Here is a 24,988-nt window from a genome sequence, read left to right as displayed (position 1 = left end):
GCCGCCGCCGCCGATGCCGGTGCCGATGCCGATCCAAAATGTGTAGGAAGGAAATGCAGATGCTGGTTTACACCGAAGATAGACACAAAATGCTGGAGTCACTCAGCGGGACAGGCAGCATCTCTGGAGAGAAGGAATAGGTGATGTTTCGGGTCGAGACCCTTCTTCAGACTGAAAGTCGGGAGAGGGTCACAGAGCTATGGAAGGGTAAGGTGTGAAAATGAGAGATCAAAGGGGATGAAGGTCAATCAATTAATCATTGTTAGCTAGAGGAAGGTGACAATGAGGCATACTTAGGGGATGGGTGCAGTACAGGAGTACAAGATGATCCCTGGTACAACAGAGAATTTCAGCATTGTGCCCTATAGGAACAGTACAGATATAATTTGGGGCAGCACATTATTGCTTTGCGAGATTTCAACTTGAAGAAAATATGGCAATAAATGTGAACTTGAACTTGAAGAGTCAGAACTCTGCCCTAAATAGAACAGCTTTTTCTTGACCTCCAAATATCTATGATTCTATGTGACCACAGTGTAATGTTTAGTAGAGTACACATGCTGAATGAGAATACAGAATTGGATATGAAACTGTACAGGCATATAGGACAGCATATGCTACTGTACAGACTATGGTATTGTACAGAACTGTGGCACTTACACAGGGAGTGCAATAAAGGATGCAATACTATATATAGGCAGGAGCGTGGTACAGTAAAAGTACAGTGATGAATAACACTGGTGTCGTACATTACAGGAAGTGCAACAGAAGTTATGCTTAAATATCCTTTGCATTAACATTGCCCCATAAAACCTGAGGACTGTTTGTGGCTATAGCTCTTCTTCTTCTTAACGAGTCCACACACAAGATTAGAAGTTGTTCAGCCAGAGCTGAACACACTTCTCGGCATCTGCATACAATGGTGTCTGTCTTGCGCTTCTTGTGCGTGGTGGTGGAGAGATTGGTGAAAACAGGGCCGCGACATGAACGCTCTTCCCTTGACCCCGTGGTTATAGCAGCCTGCACATTGAGGTAACTCAACCAAACTGTTTCATGTTTTATTTTCAGTACTCCAGGCATCATGGAGAAGTCCTGCGGGATGGGATCGCCATCCGCAGTAACGTGACCTTGGCATTGGCGACCCTGAATGTCACCACGCTAGAGGAGGTGACGCAGGTCAGCGCTGGGCTAGCGCAATGTGCGGTGAGGAAACAGCATCTTCTTTCCTTGTCTTCGCCGCTCAGCTAGACCAATGCTGCAGGGTTAGGTCTGACTTCCAGAGACTCGACACATTAGAAACTATTAATTTTGTTTTACTCACGCCCACCAGTGGTGTCCATCCAACATTCCCAATCAATCCAACACACTCAGTCTCATGACCAGCTCATGTTCATTTGCACCCTCTCATTCATTCTTTAACACCTCTCCTCTGTTGCTGTGTCTCTTTCTAATAGCCCTCCCCATCACTTGCTCTTTTTTTTATCTCTATCCTCCAAGATGTATAACACTTGTTGATGGGAAATGGAAGAGCATTTGTTTATGTCCCTCTCCAGATACTTCAGCATTTATAATGGAGGTTTACACCCCACCCCACATCATCTAAAACCACATTGCTCATTCATGAGACATGTCATGCATTAAAAGGCAGCCCCATTTAGCAAATTAAACAATTCCATTATTAGTTATTAATCACTTTGGCATGCCTTGAGACCATGAAATACAAATGCAAATTATTTTCTCCTATGTTTCTCACTCAAACATGCCAATGAAGCTAAAAAAAATGTTCCACTTCCTGACTCCTTGCATTTATATTACGTTTAAAAGGTGTAAAAATATCACAAGGCATCTCACAATAGTAGCAATGTGGTGAGATTTGAAATCTGGTCACACACTAGACATATAAACTAAGGCCTGCTGAAGGAGAGTGTTTTTATAGAGTCATACTGCTTGGAAATATGCCCTTTGGCCCACCGTCTCCATGCCGACCATCAACCCTTTTACACCTACTCCTACTCTAATTCATTTTATTCTTACCACATTTCCATCAAATCTCCACAGCTGCTACCACACACCAAAACATTAGCAATAATTTACAGCCAATTAATCTACCAACCTACGTTTCTTTGGGATGTGGGAATACACCAGAGCTCCCACATGGTCCTAGGAAGAACGTGCAAACCCCAAATGCACAGCACCAGAGACGAGGAATGGACCTGTGTCACTAGAGTGATCTGGAGTCAGTGGGACACTTGTGAGACATGGTAGTGAGTATGGCTGGTGATCATAAGAATGTGACTCGAATCTGAAATGCTCTGATAAAGCTGTCAAAGCTCAATGTGTAAATACGATTAAAAAAAGGGAGCCAGTTATTGATTCCTGGGCAGCCCAGATGAGACAATGTGAATGAGAAAAGAAGTCGGTGCAAGTGATTCTATGTTCCGAACTGGACAGAACATAAGGGATTCTCGGCCACTGGCTGAAAGAGAAGTATTGGAGAAAGGTCATGCCAAAGGCCCCAAACAGGTCAAAGAGAATGAGGAACGACATTGCTCCCATCAAGCTTACAAATATGTCCCTTTTGACATATTAGTGTACAAGAGTTGGAGAGGATGAGGAGGGTGATGGGCAGAAATCTGCAAGGACCAAGCAGGTGATAGTCAGTTTCTGAGGGTGGGCTGTGTTTCATCCTTGAATGAGCCTCACAGAGATTGGAACTATTAATGTGAAAGATCTATATTCGGCGTGACCATCATTCCAGAGACCTGGTGGAAGGCTCTTCTTTGGGAGAATGTCTCAGTAGAATCTTGAAAGTATTTAATTGAACTCAAAGTGCAGAGATGTTTTATACCCTTTAAGCACAAAGATAACAGCACATAATTAAAAAGTGCTGAAGGAACTCAGCGGGTCAATCAACATCTGTGGAGGGAATGGATAGATGACATTTCAGATTGGGAGCCTTCTTCAAACTGATTGGAATAGGAGGGATAATGCTGGAAAAGAGAGGAAGGGCTGGAAGGTGGGGACAAGCCTGGCAAGTGATCTGTGGATACAGGTGAATTTGCAGATGGGTGGAATATGTGAGAGGGAAAAGTTGACAAAAGGGTCTCCGATGAGGAAAGAAGATGTGGAATGAAATGTAAAGAGAGATGAAGGGATATGGGTGGGAAGGTGATAGCGGGGGGTAAAGAGAAGGGATAAAAGTGCAATGTGAGACTCGGGGATGGGAGATGAGTGTATGAAAGAGGGGAAATGAGCAGGGTGACTGAGGTGATGGGAGAGAGTTGGAGGCCATCTCGGACTAGAAGGGCCGAGATGGCCTGTTTCCGTGCTGTAATTGTTACATAGTTATATGTTATATGGTTAAATGTTCTTCCCACAATGTACTTTAAAACAAAATCATTGGTGTGCGAGTAGTCAAAGTTTTATCATTCGATGAATTTATACTTTATTTCTTACAGGCTTTTCCTGATGAATTTGTTCGGGGACAGGGGTTAGCGGAAAGTCTGAGGATGAGCAAACAAATGATTGACATCATTGGGAAGAAGGCAGGTCAAGGGTCAGCCACACCCATAGAAGCTGGAAGAAACATCTTGAAAGTCTTAGGTACCCAGCACCTCCGTATGTCAATGTGTTCCATATTTTGTCAATGATTTATTTTTCACATTGTCATCACATTAACACTTGGCAGCAATTTAGATTCTGTGTCACTAGCGTACAGATTATGTCCACAGATCAGTGATTGTATATCGTGTGGTTCAGAATAATTATAAAGAGGTTGTGACGCTCCTAAGGTAAACTGGCCACTAAGAGAATAATGAGAAGAATAAGAGAAACTAGAGGAATCAATGGGGTGGCGATGTAGTGCAGCAGCAAAGTTGCTGCCTTTCCAGCGCCAGAGACACGGGTTAGATCCTGACCACAGGCGCCCTCTGTATGGAGTTTGTACGTTCTCCCCGTGACCGTGTGGCTTTTTCCCGGGTGCTCCGGTTTCTTCCCACACTCCAGACGTACGGGTTTGTAGGTTAATTTGGCTTTGGTAAAGGTTGTAAATTGTCCCTCGTATGTAGGATGTAGTGCTAGTGTATGGGGACCGCTGGTCGGCCCGGACTCGGTGGGGCAAAGGAACAGTTTCCGCGCTGTATCTTTAAATTAAACTAATGAGAAGGGCCAGAATAAAACCAAAACTCTGGAAATGTTAAATAAAAAGAGAAAATGTCGGAAATACTCAGCAGGTCAGGCAGCCTCTTTGAGAAGAGAATCAACGTTAACATTTTACGTCGAAGACCTTTGTCAGAATGGGCCAATTTCAACGCGATAAGAACAAATTTGTGCTAGGAAAGTAAGATCAACGACTGATTGTTCTTATGTTTCTGAATGCAGGTGCTGCAATGGCTGCAATAGGTGCCAGTCCGAGAAATGGTAATGCTGCCGTGAGTGGTTTGGTCACTTCAGCTTTCATCTTCAAGATGACCAGCAGCCTCACCCAGTCCCTCATGCGCTCTCGTGTCCTAAATGAGGAGCTCCTGTCCCTGTCTGTCTCGGAGATTGACGTGCAAGGGAAGAGAACAGACCCTTTCAACTTGCTGTGTGCCAGGCCTGGGGACCACTGCCACTTCCACGTCCCCCAGGTACTGTCCCGTCAGCTGTCGGAAAACCGCGAACTCGTCCAGGTCACAATGAGCCTCAGGGTTAACCCCTTCCTGACTGGCACCGTCAGCAATGGCAGCATCTCCACCCGGCTCGGATCCATGGAGTTCAGCAGCCCACAGGGGCTCCCCATCCCTGTCAGCGGCCTGTCCGCAGAGACCGCCATCCGCGTCACGTTGCCGGAGGCACAGTACAGGAGGCACAGCGCAGTGACGAGGACCCTTGGACCCGGAGAGAACATAAACGTCACGATCCAGCCCAAGCACAGTAATCGTGCAGCCGGGCTCCACGTCTGCCTGCAGTTCATCCTCTTAGGTACGTGGTCATTACAAGCATTGGATGCATTGTCAAGGATGCCTGCCGCCCTGGCCCAACACTTTAACTTCCCTTCCCATTGCCGAACATTGTAACTCCTCTTCCCATTCCCACACTGACCTTTCTTTCCTGGGACTCCTCCATTGTCAGAGTGAGGCCAAAAGCAAATTGGAGGAACAGCACCTCATATTTCGCTTGGGCAGCTGACAAACCAGCGGTGTGAATTTTGATTTCTCTAACTTCAAGTAACCCTTGCATTCCCTCTCTCTGTCTCTCCCCCACCCTAGTCATCATACTATTATTATTCTGGTCCTGTTAAGTTCCACCATCTATATAACGCATTATCACCTATCCCACTGCCACCAATGGACCATGGTCACAAGTACCATCTATATCTCTATATCTCTATATCTCTACCTTTCTCTTGACTCCCAGTCTGAAGAAGGGTCCTGACCTGAAATGTCGCCTATTCCTTTTCTCCAGAGATGCTGCCTGACCCGCTGAGTTACTCCATTTTTTTGTGTCTGTTATGCCCTGGCTATTCTCATCGCTCTCTTCTACTTTCTGCCAGAAGACCCGAAGGAGCCTGAACACTCAGATATCTAGACTTAGGAACAGCTCCCCCCCCCTCTGCTGTCCAACCCCTGAACCTATTAACTCTTTCGCACCCCATTTTTGGTGGTACTGCCACATTCTCTTACTCTTAACTCTGCCTTGTTGGTTACCATTACAGTACATTGATTGCCTTTTTGCACTATTCAGTTTTGTTCTACAATCCTGCATCATTTTGCCTTATTGCACTCATTGTTGTATTTATTGTATTTACTTTACGTATACTGCTTACACTATGATCTTCATGTGAACAAATGATTTCATAGCACCCTGGTGTACATGATAATGACCTGACCTGTAATCTGTAAAATATATAACATGACAACACTGGTGCAGCTAGTTTGTAGCCACTGACTTCAGTTCATGTTCAACACAATGATTCAAGGACTGTAGGTGTTTGCCAGCTTGGATTGTGTTACAGGAGTCCAATGGGCTTAAGGGTGATCTAATTTAAATTGTCAGTTGTAGTATCATACAGGAAGTCTAATGTTTTAAATTGCATTCATGGAGTGTTCACTCCATCCTTCTCCCTGACTGCTGAATTACATTCAAGTGGACTACTTAGAGTCTTGGGATCCGATATAACTGTGATGATCATCCCACCTGATCAGGCAGGAATAGAGGGATAAGTATTATGTACAGGCAGATGCGATTAGTTAGTTTGGCATCATGGTTAGTGTTGACATGGTGGGCTAAAGGGTCTTTTTCACTACTGTACTGTACTGTACTGTACTACGTTCATCATGGAAGTGTGGATGGAATCCAGTCAGTGTCAGTCAGCACCTTCAGGAGAGGCAAGACGATAATGAAAAAGAAAGAGGGAAGACTATTTCCATGGACGTCCCAGTTTTACCCAATTCCAGCTTCAGATTTTCCATGGACAACAGGTCCTTGCTTCGTATGAAGCCCAACTCGCAGTCTGATACCACTCCATAAATGCTCACAGTTAGCACAAGGATAAATCTCTCTCTAATTTTTTGGAATCTCTCTTTCTCTAGAGCTTGGTGGAGCCCAGGACCCAGTTCCTTTCATTCATGTCTATGTTCACAATGACTCCCGGTTTAATGGGACCGCTGACAAAATAGAAGTTGCATTGCCTTCCGACACTGGCAGTCTGCGTGTTGAGCACACCATCTTCCTATCACCTGAGTGAGTACAGATCTGGCCTTAGACTAGTTTCCTGGTACCAGAGCCCACTGGATCACATAGTCAGGACCTGTTGCGTGGCTACAAATGGCTGAAATAACAATGGAAAATGCTGTACCTGTGGACATAGACCAGTACAGCACAGAAGCCTGGATCGCCTCAGGTGCAGAAGGAGAACAAGGAGGGAAGAGACAAAGACTTAAGACTTTTGCCTTCCATCACAGTGAGGAGGTGCCTGGTGAACTCACTGTGGTGGATGTTAATTTGTGTTTATTGTGTGGTTTTGTCATTTTGTACTATATGTAGGACTGCAAGGCAACAACATTCCGTTCAGACCGCAAGGTCTGAATGACAATAAAGGCTACTTTGACTTTGACTATGAACAGGCCCATCAGCCCACAATGCCTGTGCTGAACTAATCTCCTGCCTGCACATGATCTATATCCATCCATTCCTGCACATTCACGTGCCTATCTAAAAGTCTCTTAAACACCACAATTGTATCTGCTTCTATCACCACCCCTGGCAGTGATCCAGTCACCAACCATTCTGTGCATTCATAAAAACCTGTCCATCATATCTCCTTGAAACTTTCCCACTCTGACTTTAAAGCCATGACCTCTAGTTTTTGAAGTTTCCCACCCCAGGGAAAATGTCTACTCTATGCCTCACATAATTGTATACACTTCTATCAAGCCTCCCTTCAAACTCTGACCATCCCAGAGAAGCAATCCAAGATTGTCCAACCTCCTTATAGTTAGTGGCCTCAAATTCAGGCAGCATTCTGACATCCACTTCTGCACCCTCTCCAAAACGTCTACATTCTCCCTATAATGGGGCAACCAGAACTGCACACAATACTCCAAATGCAACTTAACCAAAGTTGTCTAAAGCTGCAAAACGACTTCTTGACTCATTGTCCCGACTGATGAAGACAAGCAGACTATCTGCTTTCTTTACCATTCTGCTTACTTGTGTCACCACTTTCAGGGGACCCTTCTTCGAGCCCATCTGAAGAAGGGTTCAGATCCAAAACATCACCTATCCACGTTCTCCAGTGATGATGCCTGACCTGCTGAGTTACTCCAGCACTATAAAATGGTAAAAATGATGCTGGGGGAGAGATGAGTCTTTAATCCAACTAAGCAGAGAAATCCCTTCATTTTGCACTATGAGAATCAGCCTGTGTGATAGGTGCCGTGAGAGCGTAATCTAGCTTTGCAAGTTCTCAAAGTGAGCCATTTCCGGAGACCATTCTGACTATTGTGATGGTAAATGAGATGAGGTTTGACATGTACTTGATGACTGGCTGAAGGACTTGGATCTTTGCTGTGTAACTCCGATGCTACCACGCTTTACTGCCTGGAAGAGCTATGCAGTTATATTCTATGAGTGACAAGGTACTTGAGTAACAGGAACACTTTCATCGGGAAGCCACCCCTGGCCAAAGTGCCTGAGCCGCCTAATATGCTTCTAGAGTTCTCTCTGCTCAGTGCGGGGACCCTTTTATTGATTTGCTGCCTTCTATATGTTACAGGGTGTACGACACCACCAGCGAGGAGCTCAGTGTCACCATCTCCAGCCACTTCTCCTCCGCTCCAGTAGCAGTTTCTGTCATTGTGTACACCTCGCTGTGCCAGTACTTTGACCTCCAGAGCCTGCGGTGGAGGACGGACGGCATCTTCCCCACACGCTGGACCAGGCCGGAGGAAGCAGTGTGCCTCACGCACCACCTCACTGTCTTTGGAGCAAGCCTCTTTGTCTATCCAGGCGCCGTGCAGTTTCTGCCTCCTGTACGATTATGGTTCAGAGCGGTGATCTATTAACATCAAAACTCTAAGCTGCTCTCGCTATAATACAACAGCCCCTAACAAGTTCTCCTTGTTAAGAGAATGCCCTGTAAATAATACAGTCCATAATGTATCCTCCCTGCAAGACATCCTTTCTAGATCACTCCTCCATAAAAATTATTCTTACTTTACCTCCTTATAAGCTATCCTCTATGTAATGCCTCCTACAAGTAATGCATTCTAATTTCCATGCCATCTTTATGTATCCATTACCTTCTTCATCCCCAATTAGACATCCGTTCTCTTAATTTCACTTACTGTTTACATGCCGATTGTGGACATTGGGATTCCCTTTCATGATCATTGACGTTCTCATGCCATCCTCGCACTTTGCTTGTCTTGCTCACTTTCCTCAGCTCACTTTCTCCAGCCTGATTCACACTGTAGTTGATCCCCAGCAAGACAAACATCTTCCTTTCGCATTTCATCGTTTTCTGTACCTGTTGTTATCCAAATAAATGAAAGTTTTGATTCTCTTTTTCCCATGGCCCGTGACCTAGACGCTCCTGACGCATTTGTTATTTAAAAGTTTGTTCGATGTTCCATTACCAATTTATTCCACTTAGTCTTGACCAAATCCTATATCATATTTAAAAATTACCCTCCTCTAATTCAGGAGTTCGACTTTAGATTTCTCCTCGAACCTTCTTCATTATCTAGCTTAACTCTGTGGTCTGATGCCTGTTGCTTCTTAAGTTTTCTTTCACGGACACCTGGTCCTCTTCATTCCCCATAACCTAGATCCAATATGTTCTCTATTCTTGAATTAGAAACAAATCGATAAAGGAAGTTCTCCACAAGACTTTTCAAAATGTTCTCCCAGTTTTTTCCTTTCACTCTAACTTTGTTTCAATCAGTATTGAGCTAATTGAAATGCTGTAATATCACCACTTTCCCAACCCTCCTTGCCAGATGCTCCTCCATCAGCCACAGACTGTGGAATGCCTCCAGTCTTGTGATTCCTGCTTCTTGATTCTAACCATCTGGATTTAAGCATTGACCTTCAAGGACAAACACTCCCTTCAGGTCTATAACATCTTTAATCAGTGCTGCTATTCCACTTCATTTCCCTTCTTCCTTTTCTTTTCTGAGCACCTTGTATCCTGGACTTTTTAAAGTCATGATCTAGTTATGATTTCTGCTTTATGATCCCATGCAGATATAAGAATCTGTAGCTCTCCAACTTTATTCACCATAGTTTGTGTATTTGCAGACCTCATACGAACCGGTTATTGTGTTTGGCATAGTCTGTTTTAGCCTATTCGCATTCTTAGTACTGCTCTCACTTCTCAGTACAATCTAACACTCCTAATTCTTAGTGCACCTTCATTTTTTTTTAATCACATATGGTGTCACATGTCCTGCTATTAATTTAGTATAAACTCTTCCAATTTAGTTTATCCAGCTACTTCCCTGGGGAAAATTGGGTTGAGGAGAGGCGCACGTATTTTTATGTGCGCAGGTTGTCCATTTACCGTCTACCGTCTAGCCCCAGAGTGCAGGTGGTTGGTTGTCAACATTTGGATGATAAGATCAGCTTGGGTTGAAGTATCTGCCTTTCTGTTCTCATTGTTGGAAACCTGCTGATAATATGCGTGCAATTGTAGGGACCCTCTGACCGTCTCCGCGTAGCTTCAGCGCCTCCCATGTGATTCAGCTGTGATTCCTTCGCAGGTGAACAGTCCAGTGCGGAACTCGATAGTTGCAATCACCTGTGCCTTGGTCTTTGCTCTTTACATCATGGTGGCTCTCATTGCCCACAAGCTGGACTACATTGACATCAACCGTGTCGGTATCATCCCTCACTGTGGGCAGCATGGTCGCTACAAGCATGAAGTAATGGTGAAAACTGGCTGGTACAGGAACTCGGGTAAGAGCACCTCATATTTAGTTTGGGCCGATTACAACCAAGTGGTGTGAACGTTGATTTCTAATTTCTGTAAATTGTCCCTAGTGTGCAGGATAGAGTTAATGTACAGGTGATTGTTGGCCAGCGTGGACTCGGTAGAAAAGGGGTCTGTTTCCACAATGTATCTATAAACTAAACTAAAATAAACTAAACTAAACAAGATCTCCTGGCACTACTTCTAAGAGCAGAAAGGTTCCTCCTGATGGGCTGGCCAGTATCTATCCCCCGGTCAACAATACTAAATTCTCTACAATATCATATGGTTATTGGAAGGGGGATTGCTGTTGGCGACAATCCTGTTTCCTGCATTTACTTTGGAACTTCCCCAAGTCTTATGTGAAAGTTCTTCCTTTCCTGCAGGGACCACGGCTCACGTAGGCATCAGTCTGTACGGATTGAACAAGAGTGGGTCCCGTCACCTGGACAAAGAAGGTGCGTTCCAAAGGAACGGCCTGGATGTTTTTCAGGTGGAGACGGATGCCAACCTGGGCGAGATCTGGAAAATACGAATCTGGCACGACAACACAGGTAGGTGTGAAGAAGCAAGCTGGCACGAGGCAGCATCGCAGTGACGCCTACTTGGACATGTTTGGTTCAGCACCTAACTTCAGAACTTCACAATGGAGGCTGTGTAGACGCAGTGGTAGAGTTGCTGCCTTACAGCATCAGGGACCGAGGTTCCATCCTGACTACGGGTCTGTGTGTGTGTACGGAGTTTGTGCGTTCTCCCCGTGACCTGCGTGGGTTTTCCAAGTGATCTCTGGTTGCCTTCCACACTCCAAAGACGTACAGGTTTGTAGGTTAATTGGCTTTGGTTGATTTGATTCCTTGTTTTAACATTGGTGTTCTGTGCAGGCTTAGACCCTTCGTGGTATCTGGAGCACGTGGCCGTCTGGGACAAGCAGACGGACAGGATATACTACTTCCTAGCTCAGGACTGGCTCTCTGTGGAGAATGAGAAGAATGAAGGGATGGTGGAGAAGGATGTGTTGGCAGCATGTAAGTACATCTGGAATTTATTTAGGCAGAGGATAGTGAATCTGTGGAATTCATTGCCACGGACGGCTGTGGAGGCCAAGTCAATAGATATTTTTAAGGCGGTGAATGACAGATTCTTAGTAAGGGTGTGAGGGGTTATGGGACTAGCATAGATGGGAATCTTTGATGGCATGGATGAGTTGGGCTGAAGGGCCTGTTTCCATGCTCTATGTTTTTATTGTTGTTTGTGGGACTCCATTGGGTGCTAACTGGGTGGCTAGTTTGACTGTGAAACAGAGACATGCTTTAGCAGGAGTTCACTGGCAGAAGGGGAATGGGTGATGCGGGCTCACGCCACCTTGTTCTTTTGTCACCAGGCCCGCAGGAGTTGCGCCGTTTCTCCCGCATCTTTACTTCACAATTGAAGCGTGGCGTGTCCGAGAAGCACATCTGGCTCTCGGTCTGGGATCGTCTGCCGCGGAGCCACTTCACTCGAGTCCAGCGAGTCACTTGCTGCACCCTCCTCATGTACTTGTTCTTTACCGTGGGGGCGGTGTGGTACGGAGCCGTCGGAACCAAAAGCAGAAGGTCTGTACCCTGTCAACAACATACCCAGTTGCAAACCCCTTCAGGCTTGTGGCCCTATCAGTCTGTTCATGTCTGAGCCAATACCTCTAGATGCTGGTCAAGAGCGTCTGGGTTAGGGAATCAGTGTCCTGTGGCTTGTGCTCTGTACATGGATGTTTAATTATGTACTGACCCCTCTCCAGTGCCAAGGCTGGATTTTTACCCTGCTGAATGCAACAGTGTAGTAGACAAAGTCAACGCCTGCAGAAATAGAAAATAGGTGCAGGAGGAGGCCATTCGGCCCTTCGAGCCAGCACCACCATTCATTGTGATCATGGCTGATCGTCCCCAATCAATAACCCATGCCTGGCTTCTCCCCATATCCCTTGATTCCACTAGTCCCTAGAGCTCTATCTAACTCTCTCTTAAATCCATCCAGTGATTTGGCCTCCACTGCCCTCTGTGGCAGGGAATTCCATAAATTCACAACTCTCTGGGTGAAAAAGTTTTTTCTCACCTCAGTCTTAAACGACCTCTCCTTTATTCTAAGACTGTGGCCCCTGGTTCTGAACTCGCCCAACATTGGGAACATTTTTCCTGCATCTAGCTTGTCCAGTCCTTTTATAAATCCCTCGCCCCATCCTCCAACAATGGGGAAACAAGAATTCTTGTTGTGCTAAAGTTGAGAAACTACTTAACAAATGTTGTCTTGTGAACAGGCTTCCTGTGGCATACCTGGCCACTGTCACAGGTGAGACGGTGGCAGTCGGCATTGTTCTGGCTGGTGCTGTGTTCCCCGTCCATCTCTTCTTCACGTTCCTCTTCAGAAGAACCCGTAGCAAGGTAAGGTTGGCATCACTGCAGCGTGAGGGCACGGGGGAGCAGTTTATTCCCATAGATGCCAGTGTTACTTATATGTAATATTGATCCCATCGCAAACTTTCCTTGCTTTTTGTTTCTTATTGTCCTTATTCCTCAGATGTTAGGGCCTATGAGGCTGGGTTTTACATCCCTTCCTTAATGTTGCGATTATGACCTTGTTATTTGGATTGGTGTTCACATTCTATGATATTAAGTTTGGTCTCACTCAAGAAATCAAGTTGTATTCCAATCAGCTGAGACAGTTGGAGTTGTCAAGCTGATCAGCGGTTGTTGATGTTAGAATTGAAGTCTATTCTATTCCGCTGTTCTCAGTTGTAATAGTAATGGGTGCAAGGAGTAAAGGCCTGTTCGGCCATCATGACTTTGAATCCTGCGGCCCGCATGCCCAGGACGGATTTGGACATTGACACATCACTGTCAGTAATGCCCAGTTGCCCAATCGTGGTTCCTTTTTTGGCTGCAACTGGAAGAGAACTTGGACACATCCAGGCTCAGCAGCATCTGGGTGTCATGTGGTACTTGGCCAGCGCACAATGTGTTGAGGCTTACTCAAAGACTGAAGTGGCTTCTTTCTGCCTATGGCCAAAACCATGGGTCATCCTTAGTCAAGCAATGACCAGACATGCTAAGATGTCACACAGCAACAAAGGAGGTGTTTGCAGTCAGGAAGGAGGACTCAAACACGATTCTAACTGGGCTGGAATCCGTACATTAATTATTCAGCAAGTATAACATCCCCTTCACTTCCCCGCTCCTGTGGCACTCCAGCAATACCCTGAATGCAAAAACTGTCAGCCTACTGCTCACAGTAACCCGACCCAGCTATTGACGATGGCAGCCACCAATGGTGACTTTGACACTCTATCGCAGGTCACTGTGGATAACCCAGAACCGTCGACCAAAGAGACACAATCTGTGGAAATGGATGTGTACCTGGACCCATCTGAGCTTGGCCGCTCCTCTTTCCTCTCCATCCCCACAGGCCTGGATTCCATTGTGGATGAAAGCTCAGAGAGTTGTGTAAGTGTAAAGGGAATTGTGTAAGTATGAAGCTGTTCTGGGTAAGCAGGTCAGTTAAGAGAATGAATTTGCCTTTACAGAGTGCCTTCAAGATTCAAACACTGTCGAAATGCTGTGACATTGTCAGGAAACCAACAGCTGATTCATGCATGATAAGGGCCTACAAACATCAACAAATCTATTTTAATGAAGACATTTAAAGGATAAACATTAACCAAGGCATTGAGGATGACCTTCTTCAAATAATTGAGGAGTTTAGAGATACAGTACGAGAACAGGCCCTATCCTGCCGAGTCCATGCTGATCAGTGATCCCTGCACACTAACACTATCCTACACACACTATGGACAAGTTATATTTTTACCAGGCCAATTGGCCTATAGACCTGTACATCTTTGGAGTGAGGGAGGAAACCGAAGCTCACAGAGAAAACCCACACAGTCATGGGGAGAACGTACTAACTCAGTACAGACAGCATCCATAGTCAGGATCAAACCTAGGTCTGTGGGGCTGTAAGGCATCAACTCTACCGCTGGGCCACGGTGCCACCCACTTTATACAGCAATGAGTTACAAGCTATAATTTACTTGAAAGGTTAGGTCATTTATAGATGGAATAATAGATACTCAGAAATTAATAACCGACTGGAATCAAATCAAAGGGTGTGGGTGATACACAAAATAAACCATATATATTTTGCAGTGGTTTTGTTAATGAGTAAAAAGTCAAGAATCTTTCATTGTCATGGATACTAGGACTGGAACAATATTTGTTTTACTTACTACTGCTTTACAGGCACAATAAATGCAACAATACAACAAATACATATACAATAAATGATCTATTATGCTCGGTAACCAACTGATGAATCCTTGCTCTGGTGCAGCAGGTTGTATCAAATACCTGCAGTGTGTGTGTTAAATCTTGTTTATTCCCTGATGAGGCACAATTACTTTGTTCCTTTGTATCTGAGCAGGAATCTCTCGGGAGTAAACAGACGGAACCTGATTTTGGATTTGCTCAGCAGCTGGTCAGTGAAAGGTACAGACACTTTTCTTTCTTCAACAATTACCTTGTATTTCCTCCGCACGCTGACAAAATAGGTAAAGGAAAGACAGCTCTAGGTTTCCATCCTGTTCTGAACTAGGCAGGGCTTGAGGATATTACACTTCAGCTAGAGTGTCCCAGGGCGATGGAAGGGCAGTTGGCATTTGGCCAATGAGTGAATGCTGAATTTCTACCTCCATGTGTTGGTTGAGGATGTTGCAATGGCATTGATGGGCAAGTAGCTGTTTCACACTGTGGGCCTGACCTCAGCCACAAGTGAGATGTTCAGAAGATCAGATCAGGAGTAGAATTAGGCCACTCGGCCCATCAAGTCTACTCCGCCATTCAATCCTGGCAGATATATCTCTCCTAACCCTATTCTCCTGCCTTCTTTCCATAACCTCTGAAACATGTTCAAGGGTGTTGCGCCCAATCTGAGTGCAGCAGAATAGGATAATTGAGAGTAGAAACAAAGAACTGCAGATGCTGATTAATACCAAAGATAGACACAAAGGCTGGAGTACCTCAGCGGGTCAGGCAGCATCTCTAGTGAAAAAGGATGGGTGGCGTTTTGGTTCAGGACCCTTCTTCAGTCAATTGAGGTTGGGTGATAAATGTTGGCTCGTCAACCATGATCAGATCCCATAAAATGAATACATTTCAAACCATTAACCCCCAAACTAACCTCACTCAATACAGTGAAGATAGACACAAAATGCTGGAGTAACTCAGCAGGTCAGGCAGAATCTCGGGCTGCTGGGATGCTGCCTGACCCACTGAATTACTCCAGCGTTTTGTATCTATCCTTGGCGTAAACCAGCATCTGTAGTTCCTTCTTACTCACTCAATGCAGTCTTCTCATATTTCTGTTTGTGTGACCTCACTGTACAAATAATGGATACTATCATCTTTTATAATCATATTAATGGCTTTTGGATAACGGAAAGATGAGGAAGATGCTATAAATGTAATTCAGAAATGTGTGGATTGTATCCCTCTTTAAAACTGAGTATCAGCTGCAACTGTTGCTGGACTGTATGAATTATATGCCACTGTTTCAGTGAGTGCTCTGCTCTCTCTCCTTCTTCAAAACTGTAGCTTTTGGAACAGTTGGCCATCGTATGACAGTCTTTTCAACATCCCCGACCTCTTGAACCACGATCCCTTCCAAAGTCAGAATAAAGTGTTGAAGAGGAAGAAACCTTTGATGAAAAGGGGGAGTAAGGCCTTTTCATCTTCAGATGAAGATTCACTCTCCTTTTCCATTTCAGACTCCTTTGACAGCAGGAGTTTGAAGCACCATCAACTGACAGCATCAGGTAAGTGAAAGTTATCTTGTTCGATAATTGGGATAGTTGGCATTGGTGGATGGCTGAGATGCAGAGGGAGTGAAGTCCTCATCTCTGGGAGGTTGTGGGCTGCATTTCCCTGTGGCTATCAAACGATACAACTCCTGCCCCTTCTGTCGTGGGGTAGACTGACTCCCCTTCTTCCACCCCCCCCCCCCCTTAAAACCTGTTTGGAAACAGATTCCCAATGGGAGAGCCTATCCCATAATAACTCAACGTAGAGAACGAGCATTGGGTTTGCCGTGGGGAACTTTCAATCCATTCACCAGCAGTGGATGGAAGCCCATGCCTTAAACAGCCCACTCTCCCACTCCACCTGTAGCCAAGTCATCAGGTTCTATCAGCCATCTTAGAACTAGAGTGGAACCAGGTCATCCTCCATCCCGAGAGATGCTGATGAACCAGGGGCGCCTTAGTTTTGGATTTCCTTCACTAAACCTTCCTGTATTTCTATCGCTGTTAAGATCCTTTTTAAAATCTTTGGTTTCTGGTATCCTACTCGTCTACCTCATCTGTTGGGCTGATAACACCATGGGCACTTTATCACATTAAGAAAGCCATTAAAAAAAAGCATGCAATTTTGTGTATACTGCCACATGTTAGTTTAGTTTAGTGCAGTTTAGAGATATAGTGTGGAAACAGGCCCTTTGGCCCACCGAGTCCACCCTGACCATGATCGCCCATGCACTGGTTCTTTCCTACACACAAGGGGCAATTTACAGAAGCTAATTCAAGCTACAAATCCGCACGTCTTTGTAATGTGGGAGAAAACTGGAGCATCCGGAGAAAACCCATGTGGTCACAGGGAGAACGAATGAACTCTACACAGACAGCACCTGCGGTCAGGATCGAACCCACGTCTCTGTGACGCCTATACGTGATAGAGAAATCTATCCAACACTGCCTTCACTTCCCAAAATACCAGTGGGAATCCTTGCCCCTATTAGGAGTACAACAAAAGTACATTCACCACTTGTTTTCCCGATCATCAGGAGCATGGGCCATATGAGCAACCTCTGTTCACCCTGACATGAATTAGTCCATGTTATCTTGCAGTGCAATTATGCCCCAGTTTAGTGATTCTTATGTTTCATTCCCAGATGAAGATCTCATGCTGAGCATTGCAGCAGAGGCAATCTATAACGACAAGTCATCAGACCAGGTGACTTCTGACAGTGGACATTTCTCTCCAAGGACAGAGATAGACCTTGTCTCTGAGAAGTACGTATAGCTCATCATCAGCACTTTGATCAGTGAAGTTGTATTGATAATAGAAGCTCGGATCTTCCATTTGGTCTCTCTCACCTGCTCTGTCATTCAACATGGTTTACCTTTCAAAAACAGTCACTATTGTTGCAACGAACTTAATCAACAGTTCAACCCAGTCAGGAGGTTACAAGGCCCAAGTGCTCTTCTTTTAACAATAACTAGGAACAGCAGATGCTGGTTTACCAAAGAAAGACACAAAATGCTGGAGTAACTCAGCGGATCAGGCAGTGTCTCTGGGGAACATGGATAGGTGATATTTCAGGTCGGGACCCTTCTTCAGACTAATTGCAGCGAGGGTGGAAAAGAAAGCTGGAAGAGATGAGGGGCAGGACAAAGCATGGTCAGTAATAGGTGAACACAGGCGAGAATTTATTTTAAAAGACAGATTGCCATCTACTATTAACATGCATGGCACACTCATCTTCTGCCTGATCAGTAGAACACACCAGGGGTACGGGATGAAGAAACAAAGCCTTGCATTCCAATGCTGTATTTTACTGAGGTGAACCAACAGATATCACTTGAATGAGGTTCCGAGAGGAATTTGGAGTAGCATTGGTGACAGGGCCAGCGTAGATCAATGGCAGTGTTGATAAGTTCATGGGTATCAATGTTTGGTAATGTGGCCTGTCTTTTACTTTGCTGTAGTTTGGACTGCTCTCTCGGTACCTGGTCTGACTGTGGAGAGAGGAAACCGCATCAGTCGCCTTCGTTCATTTCATCAAGAGGAATGGCCAGCAGCTTCCTGACTAGCTTGGGGGCTACCATCACATGGGGCTCCGCCTCGTCCACTCGCATTGGTGAGGGAGCTTACACCCACCCACCCAAAGCACTTTTAGTATTTACTACTTTAGTTTAGTGATACAGTGCAAAAACAGGCCCTTTGGCCCACCGAGTCTGCACCGACGCAGCGATCCCCGCACATTAACATTGTCCTACACACTGGAGACAATTTGCAATTGTAAAATGCCAACTAACCTACAAACCTGTATGTCTTTGGTGTGTGGGAGGAAACCAGAGCACCCAGAAAAAACCCACGCAGGTCTTGGGGAGAACGTACAAACTCTGTTTCCTATGTCTTATGATCTTATGAAGCATGATCTGGCAATACCAAATTTAGCACCTGCATCCTCTTATTAAAAAGCATTTTAATCGCAAAATAATAATTCTGTACTGATTAAAAACTGTAGATGCTGCAGTCAAGTTGGATTGAGCAAACGCAGGTTAATGTTTCAGTCCGTGACCTTGCTGTGTTACCACATTTCAATTACCCACGTTTTATTACGAGTTTATAATAATGTTTTTGTTTCTGAATTGAGAGAGCATGTGTGTTGGTCCATGCCAACAGACAGATTTGGTTCACCTCAAAGATGCTTCTCCCAAGTATTGGTCCTAAACTGGAATAGCTGAGAGTTATCTTGTCAGTGTAGCGAAATCCCACTAAGCAGACCAGTCAGTCACTGCAGAGTCTGAGTTTACAAACCCTTGCCCAATCCCCTGTGATATATTTACCTTTTAATTCTTTCCACTGTCACTTGCCATATGCACTTGCTATTCTTCACATGGGTGCCTTGAGAATGTGCTAACAGCATGTTCAAACCTGGATAGGATCACAGTCCAGCTACATTCAATATCTGGATGCACACATAACTACTCACACTGATCAGAAATCAAGAGCAGGATCCAAGTCCAACTATTGTTCCACGACAGCTACAAATAAAGATGTCACTGCCATTCTCCGCCTGATTTATCTGTGTTGTGTGGGACATTTAGCTATATTTTTACCTAGTTATTGTTTAGTGCTTGTAAAGGTGTGGAGAGAGATAATTCTGCTGCAAACTTGGCTTGATGTGCAAGTAGAGACACACTCAGGTGACTATCCCCAGTGAGGCTATAATAATGACTCCAAAGTTGTTGGTGAACGATGGGGGTACCTCACCAAGAAGCATTCCAGGATGTTGTCCCCAAGATGTAGCAGACACTGGGTGACAGTGGCCCCAGGTTTTGTTTGAACTAGCAGTGTCCCATAGACAGAATTGCTGCTCTCAACATCGCACCTTCTCTAAACCCCCTCACAGTCTGGGCAATCATGTGTACAATACTTGTTCTGTGCATTGCAGCATGGAGAATTCATCCTCAAACACACATTCTGTTCCTCTGCGGATTCGGAGAGTTTATCCTAATTAGCCACCAGCAGTGTATTTTGTATCATTGGCCGCATTAAATGGATGGGATCATTGAGAATGCATTAATTGTAGGTTTAACTGTACAAACTGGCTCTAATACCAAGTCCCGATGTCTTGTTCATTATTTCTTACAGGAATCTCCAAGAGCCCAAGGAAATGGCTCTTCCCTCATTCAGTCCTCTATGTAACGTACCTCCTGTGCTTCATGCTCATTGCTGCATGTATCAGTCTGACTATCTCCTATGGCATGTTATTCCCAAACCATGTGGTGCTCATGTGGCTGATTTCTGCCTCCTTCTCCTTTCTGACCTCATTTTTCTTGCTGGAACCTCTGAAGGTAAGCTCGCCCTATTCCGAAAATGCCAAAACATTGAGGAGTAACCGGTGTGACCACTATGTTGGTGTTTCATTTCAGGCATATGTGGGTTACTTGGGACAGTTGCCAGCAGTGATCCAATCTAAACTGAGTTTGGTTCTTTTCAATCCAAGCTTCAACTGGAATAAATCTAGCTTGTTGGCCTCGTGCAGGGAGGTCACAGTGTAGTTTGCAGAGAATTGGGGCAAATATCATGAGATTAGAACAGTTGAAGAGTAATCTATATTATCACAGGGCAGCAAATTCTTCTAGACGTTGCATGAACAACTGCATAATCAGTTCCCAATTCATTGTCCACCTGGACTGTGCTCTCCTTCCTGACTGACCCCCTCCATTGTTATCATGTTGCATTAGCTTCAGCTGCTAAATTTGCTCTCAGGTGACCAGTTTACCTTGTATAAGTTGACCAAGGCATTGACCAATTTACTATTCCCTTGTGAGCCATAAATTTTAGTTTAGTGTAGAGATACAACGTGGAGATAAGCCCTTCGGCCCACCGAGTCTGTGCTGACCAGCAATCCCCGTACACTAGCACTATCACACACACACACACACACACGCGCACTAGGGACAAGTAACAATTTTACTGAAGCCAATTAACCGACAAACCTGTACTTCTTTGGAGTGTGGGAAGAAACCAAACCACCCGGAGAAAACCCAAACAGGTCACGGGGAAAACCCACGCGGTCACAGGGGGAACATACAAACTCCGTACAGACAGCACCCGTAGTCATGATTGAATCCAGGTCTCTGGTGCTCTAACTCTACTCTAACTAACTCTAACTCTACTGCTGCACCACCGTGCCATGCCGTCTGGTGAGAGTTTATTTCCTGTTTATCCATTTGAGAGTCAAGAGGATTATTCAGCAATAATTATACTTTTCTATGTATGGTTAATCCCAATAATGCCAAAAACCAAAGTAATTATTCCATTACAGTCAACTCTTCCCTTGAGAATAATATTAAGCTCAAAAAATGTGTAAGGAACTGTCCAATGTTTGCAGAGGAAGTTGGAATGAGCTCCCAGATTGTAGAGGGTTTTGGCTGTTTTAACCAGTGAACTCCATATATGTTGATTTGCAAAAAGAAGGAGGTTAATTTGATTTTCTGTGATTGAATCCCATGTAGGTGTTGTGCGAAGCCCTAATCCTTGCTCTGATTACCAAGCCGGTGGATCCTGATGAGGATGATAAACTGGTCGAAGAACCTTTAGTTAAGAAAACCTCAGAAAGAATTGGTAAAGTCCGAGCACCATACGGCTACAGTCTCCTTCAAGCTAAAGAGGAAGCAAGGAAAGTGAGAGCATTGTACACAATGATGAAGGTACAAGGTTTGCAATTCACACACAAGGCCACAACTAAATCTGATTGAGATGTTTAATGCGCAGCAGAACTCATTGGTACGCAAATCTACTGAGTATATTCCACGTGTAAATAGAATTTTGGACACCAAAGGTATCAGGATATACCGAAATAAAACATCTTTGACATTGAAGGGCTGTTTGGTGTGTTCCTGTTTCTGCTCCAGCTTTTTATAAAACTAATTCCCCTGGTGTGCAAATCAGAAGGAAGCAGAGAGAGTATTATATGGAAGAGTGTGAAGTCATCTATTCTGGTTAAGCTGACATGCAGGTATTGTAAGCGATGAGGAATACAAATGGGTTTATTGCAAGAGGATTTGTCTCAGGATAAAGATGTTTTACTGAAATTATGTAGGGCCTTGGTGAAATCACTCCAGGAATATTGTTTGCAAATCCAACCTCCAGAATGGAGAAAATACATTATATTACGAATTTTGAAACCGGGGGTGGGGGGGGGGGGGTGGAATAGCAGATGAGGGGGAGGGGGGGGGGGGGGGAATCCAGGTGGGGTACGGAAGAGGGAAGTGGGGGGTGGGGATGAGAGGCTATTAGGACTAGCTCAGGCAAATTGGACTAGCGCAGATAGGCAAGTGTGTCGACATGGGTTGTTGGGCCAAAGGACTTGGTTCTGTGCTATATAACTATAATTTTAAAGGCAGAGGGGAATGAAGCAAAGTTCCAGATTGTCAAGTCTGTATGGATGGATAGATGGCATTGAATAGATAGAATGGAAACTAACTAAATAAGCCTTGGATGTATTAATGGTAAAAGGACCTGGAATGTCTCTATTTGATGTGCTCAGACTGAGATTCCTTCCTCTCTAGAACTGTATTGTGCACATGCTCTTCCTACTGGTGGTGCTCATCATCAACTACCAGGGATGTACTCAAAACACCAACGCACGATTTCTGCACACCGCCATTCGACAGTCTGTTGTTGGCAGGACTCCACATGCACCGAAAGTTGCTGCTATTTGGAGGTCAGTGATCTGGAGCATTTCAAGAGCTGGAATCCACTTTTATCTCTGAATAACACAGTCTTTTTTTAGTTTAGTTTATTGTCACGTGTACCGAAGTTTTGTTGCGTGCTAACCAGCCAGCGGAAAGACAATACATGTTTATAATCGAGCCACCCACGGTGTACAGATCTATGGTAGTGAAGATTGTGGCCAAATGATTTCAGAACCCATTTTGAGGACTCCATCGAGACCAAGTCCACACCGACCAGCGAATAACACGTACTCCACTCGATGGGTCAATTTACAATTTTTACCAAAGCCAATTATCCTTCAAACCTGTAGGTTTTTATAGTGTGGGAGAAAACCAGTGCACCTGGGGAAAGTCCACACGGTCCTTAGGAGAACATACAAACTCCTTACAGACAGGGCCCGTAGTCAGGATCGAAACCTGGTCTTTGGCGCTGTAAGGCAGCAACTCTACTGCTGCGCCACCCAGCTTGGTGCAGGGAACAGAGATTAACATTTTTGGATCATTGCGATTTCTCCCGAGGCAGAAGTGACCTGTACAAGAGGGATACAAATAGGTTAAGTTAATGGGCAAGAAATTGCTCGGTTGAGAATATTGTAGGAAAATAAGGTTATCCAGTGAAGGAGTGAATGAAAAATCAGATTGTTATTCCAATCACATACGGTTACAAAACATTGTGATAGGATGTGATGTGGGAGTTATGTTACAACAATTAGCAAGATTTATAAAGGACCTGTCCCACTTAGGTGACTTTTTAGGCGAGTGCAGGAGACTCTGCGCTCGCCACATGGTCACCACATGTTCGCTGGTGGTCTCTGGTGAGTCTCTTTCATGGTCAAGAGGTGAGCATAAAGTGAGCACGAGTTTTCAGAACCAAGGAACCAAGGAAAACCGACCGGTAATGTTAAATGCACGTCAAACTTCACAGCTGTGTATCTCGGGCTTATTAAAAGTTGTCTGGCTTCTTAAAAGTGTCTCCACTCCTTCTTTCTCCCCCCACCCCCACCTCTCCACTCCCCCCCCCCTTTCTTCTCCCACCACCTCCTCCCCGCTCTTTAAAGGACTTACCGTATACTGTGCTAGCCGTCTTTAACCTTCCTGTTCATCGCGGTGTGTGTCTGTATCACCTTGGCTTTGCACCGTGTGAATTTCAGACAGCGCTCCCCCACTTACCCTGGCCCCCGCCTTTGCGATATGTTTGCGTGTTTTGATGCAATGTTACAGGACACCAAGACTGCACCTGGAGTGTTCCAATAAGATTTGGTCTTCATATTTAAGGAATGATACCTATTGGAGGCAGTGCAAAGAAAGCTCATGAGGTTAACTCCTGGATTGAAGGGGTTAATCTATGTTGAGTTGTGTAAATTGAGTCTATACCCATTGGGTTTAGAAGAATGAGAAATGATTGACTGATTCCTGTTCCAGTTTCACATATTTGGTGCCCAAAGATTTAGTTTGTTCACAGGCCAACTGATACCTGGCAGTGGATAGGAAGGACATTACTGCCTCACTTGTACAATAACTCTAGGCTGACGCTGTTTGGAGTTCCACAGCTACGACAAGTCCGGTTACAAGAGGGTAAGTACATGGGGGGTTTGCTCCAGTTAAAGACTGATGCATATCTTCCAGCTGAACTGAAGTGAACTGCAGCGATTTCTCGTTTTGCAAAGATTGGGACATGGGTTGCTGCAACTGTGATGAGCTGAGGTATATTACTTGGTCCCTGGACAAAGTAACTGCCAGTGCAGATGGGAGACCCTATTAGCTGCAGGAGCATGCAAGTAAGGGGACAGAACTATCCCACTGGGTACTGGTTACCGGGTAATCGTAATAGGATCGGGTGATGAGGAGGTGGAAATGGGATTGCTTGTTGGTATCTAATGTGCACATCTGAAAGAGTGGTGAAGACAAAACATTAAGACCGAGGAAGCGACTGTAAGTATGTGCGCTGATACTGCAGCAAGTAGTTCTTTTGTTGGCTGGGGCGCAACTGAATTACCTCAACCATGCTCCAGTGAGATGGAGCAAGGCAGCATTGAACAGATTTGTTTCTGGGGGATGTGGGGAAAGGTTGGGGTGGGGGTAGAGGGAGCTTCAACCTACAGAGGAAGTAGCCAGCAGAGACAGATGAATCTAGTTAGGTTCTCATGGGTCATATGCAGGTACAGATTGGACATTCATTTCAAGTGAGGGGATTTTTTTTTTGAAGGATTGTAGGATTAGACAGGGAGAAGATCCAAGAGCCACTCACACTTCAGGGGTGCACTGACCTCACCCAAAGGACAACTAGTCAGGTGGCAATGGGAAGCTTCCGGAAATCCTCAGTTAGCGGCCACTGGCAGAGCAGGGCTCCATAGAAACATAGAAAATAGGTGCAGGAGGAGGCCATTCGGCTTTTTGAGCCAGCACCGCCATTCATTGTGATCATGGCTGATCGTCCCCAATCAATAACCCGTGCCTGCTTTCTCCCCATAATCTCTTGATTCCAC

The 24,988-nt window shown here is 45.0% G+C and overlaps 1 protein-coding gene across 3 annotated transcripts in view; it reads left to right on the top strand.

Moving 5' to 3' along the window:
• The window catches only part of LOC116987999 (polycystin-1-like), an 83,149-nt gene that overhangs the window by 35,471 nt on the left and 22,690 nt on the right, over window positions 1-24,988 (top strand). For all 3 annotated transcript variants that reach the window (XM_033044384.1, XM_033044383.1, XM_033044385.1), the window contains 19 exons: window positions 1,069-1,203; window positions 3,459-3,603; window positions 4,381-4,962; window positions 6,573-6,723; window positions 8,258-8,513; window positions 10,245-10,440; window positions 10,840-11,007; window positions 11,335-11,478; window positions 11,835-12,045; window positions 12,744-12,867; window positions 13,777-13,926; window positions 14,903-14,967; window positions 16,072-16,292; window positions 17,423-17,543; window positions 18,240-18,391; window positions 19,912-20,114; window positions 21,282-21,476; window positions 22,338-22,492; window positions 23,965-24,077. In XM_033044384.1, the coding sequence (XP_032900275.1) occupies window positions 1,069-1,203; window positions 3,459-3,603; window positions 4,381-4,962; window positions 6,573-6,723; window positions 8,258-8,513; window positions 10,245-10,440; window positions 10,840-11,007; window positions 11,335-11,478; window positions 11,835-12,045; window positions 12,744-12,867; window positions 13,777-13,926; window positions 14,903-14,967; window positions 16,072-16,292; window positions 17,423-17,543; window positions 18,240-18,391; window positions 19,912-20,114; window positions 21,282-21,476; window positions 22,338-22,492; window positions 23,965-24,077 (3,487 nt within the window). The remainder of the gene's footprint in view (window positions 1-1,068; window positions 1,204-3,458; window positions 3,604-4,380; window positions 4,963-6,572; window positions 6,724-8,257; window positions 8,514-10,244; window positions 10,441-10,839; window positions 11,008-11,334; window positions 11,479-11,834; window positions 12,046-12,743; window positions 12,868-13,776; window positions 13,927-14,902; window positions 14,968-16,071; window positions 16,293-17,422; window positions 17,544-18,239; window positions 18,392-19,911; window positions 20,115-21,281; window positions 21,477-22,337; window positions 22,493-23,964; window positions 24,078-24,988) is intronic.

This window comes from Amblyraja radiata, chromosome 26 (genome assembly GCF_010909765.2).
Source record: "Amblyraja radiata isolate CabotCenter1 chromosome 26, sAmbRad1.1.pri, whole genome shotgun sequence".
Taxonomy (NCBI): Eukaryota; Metazoa; Chordata; class Chondrichthyes; order Rajiformes; family Rajidae; genus Amblyraja; species Amblyraja radiata.
This window is presented reverse-complemented; position numbering and strand designations above follow the sequence as displayed.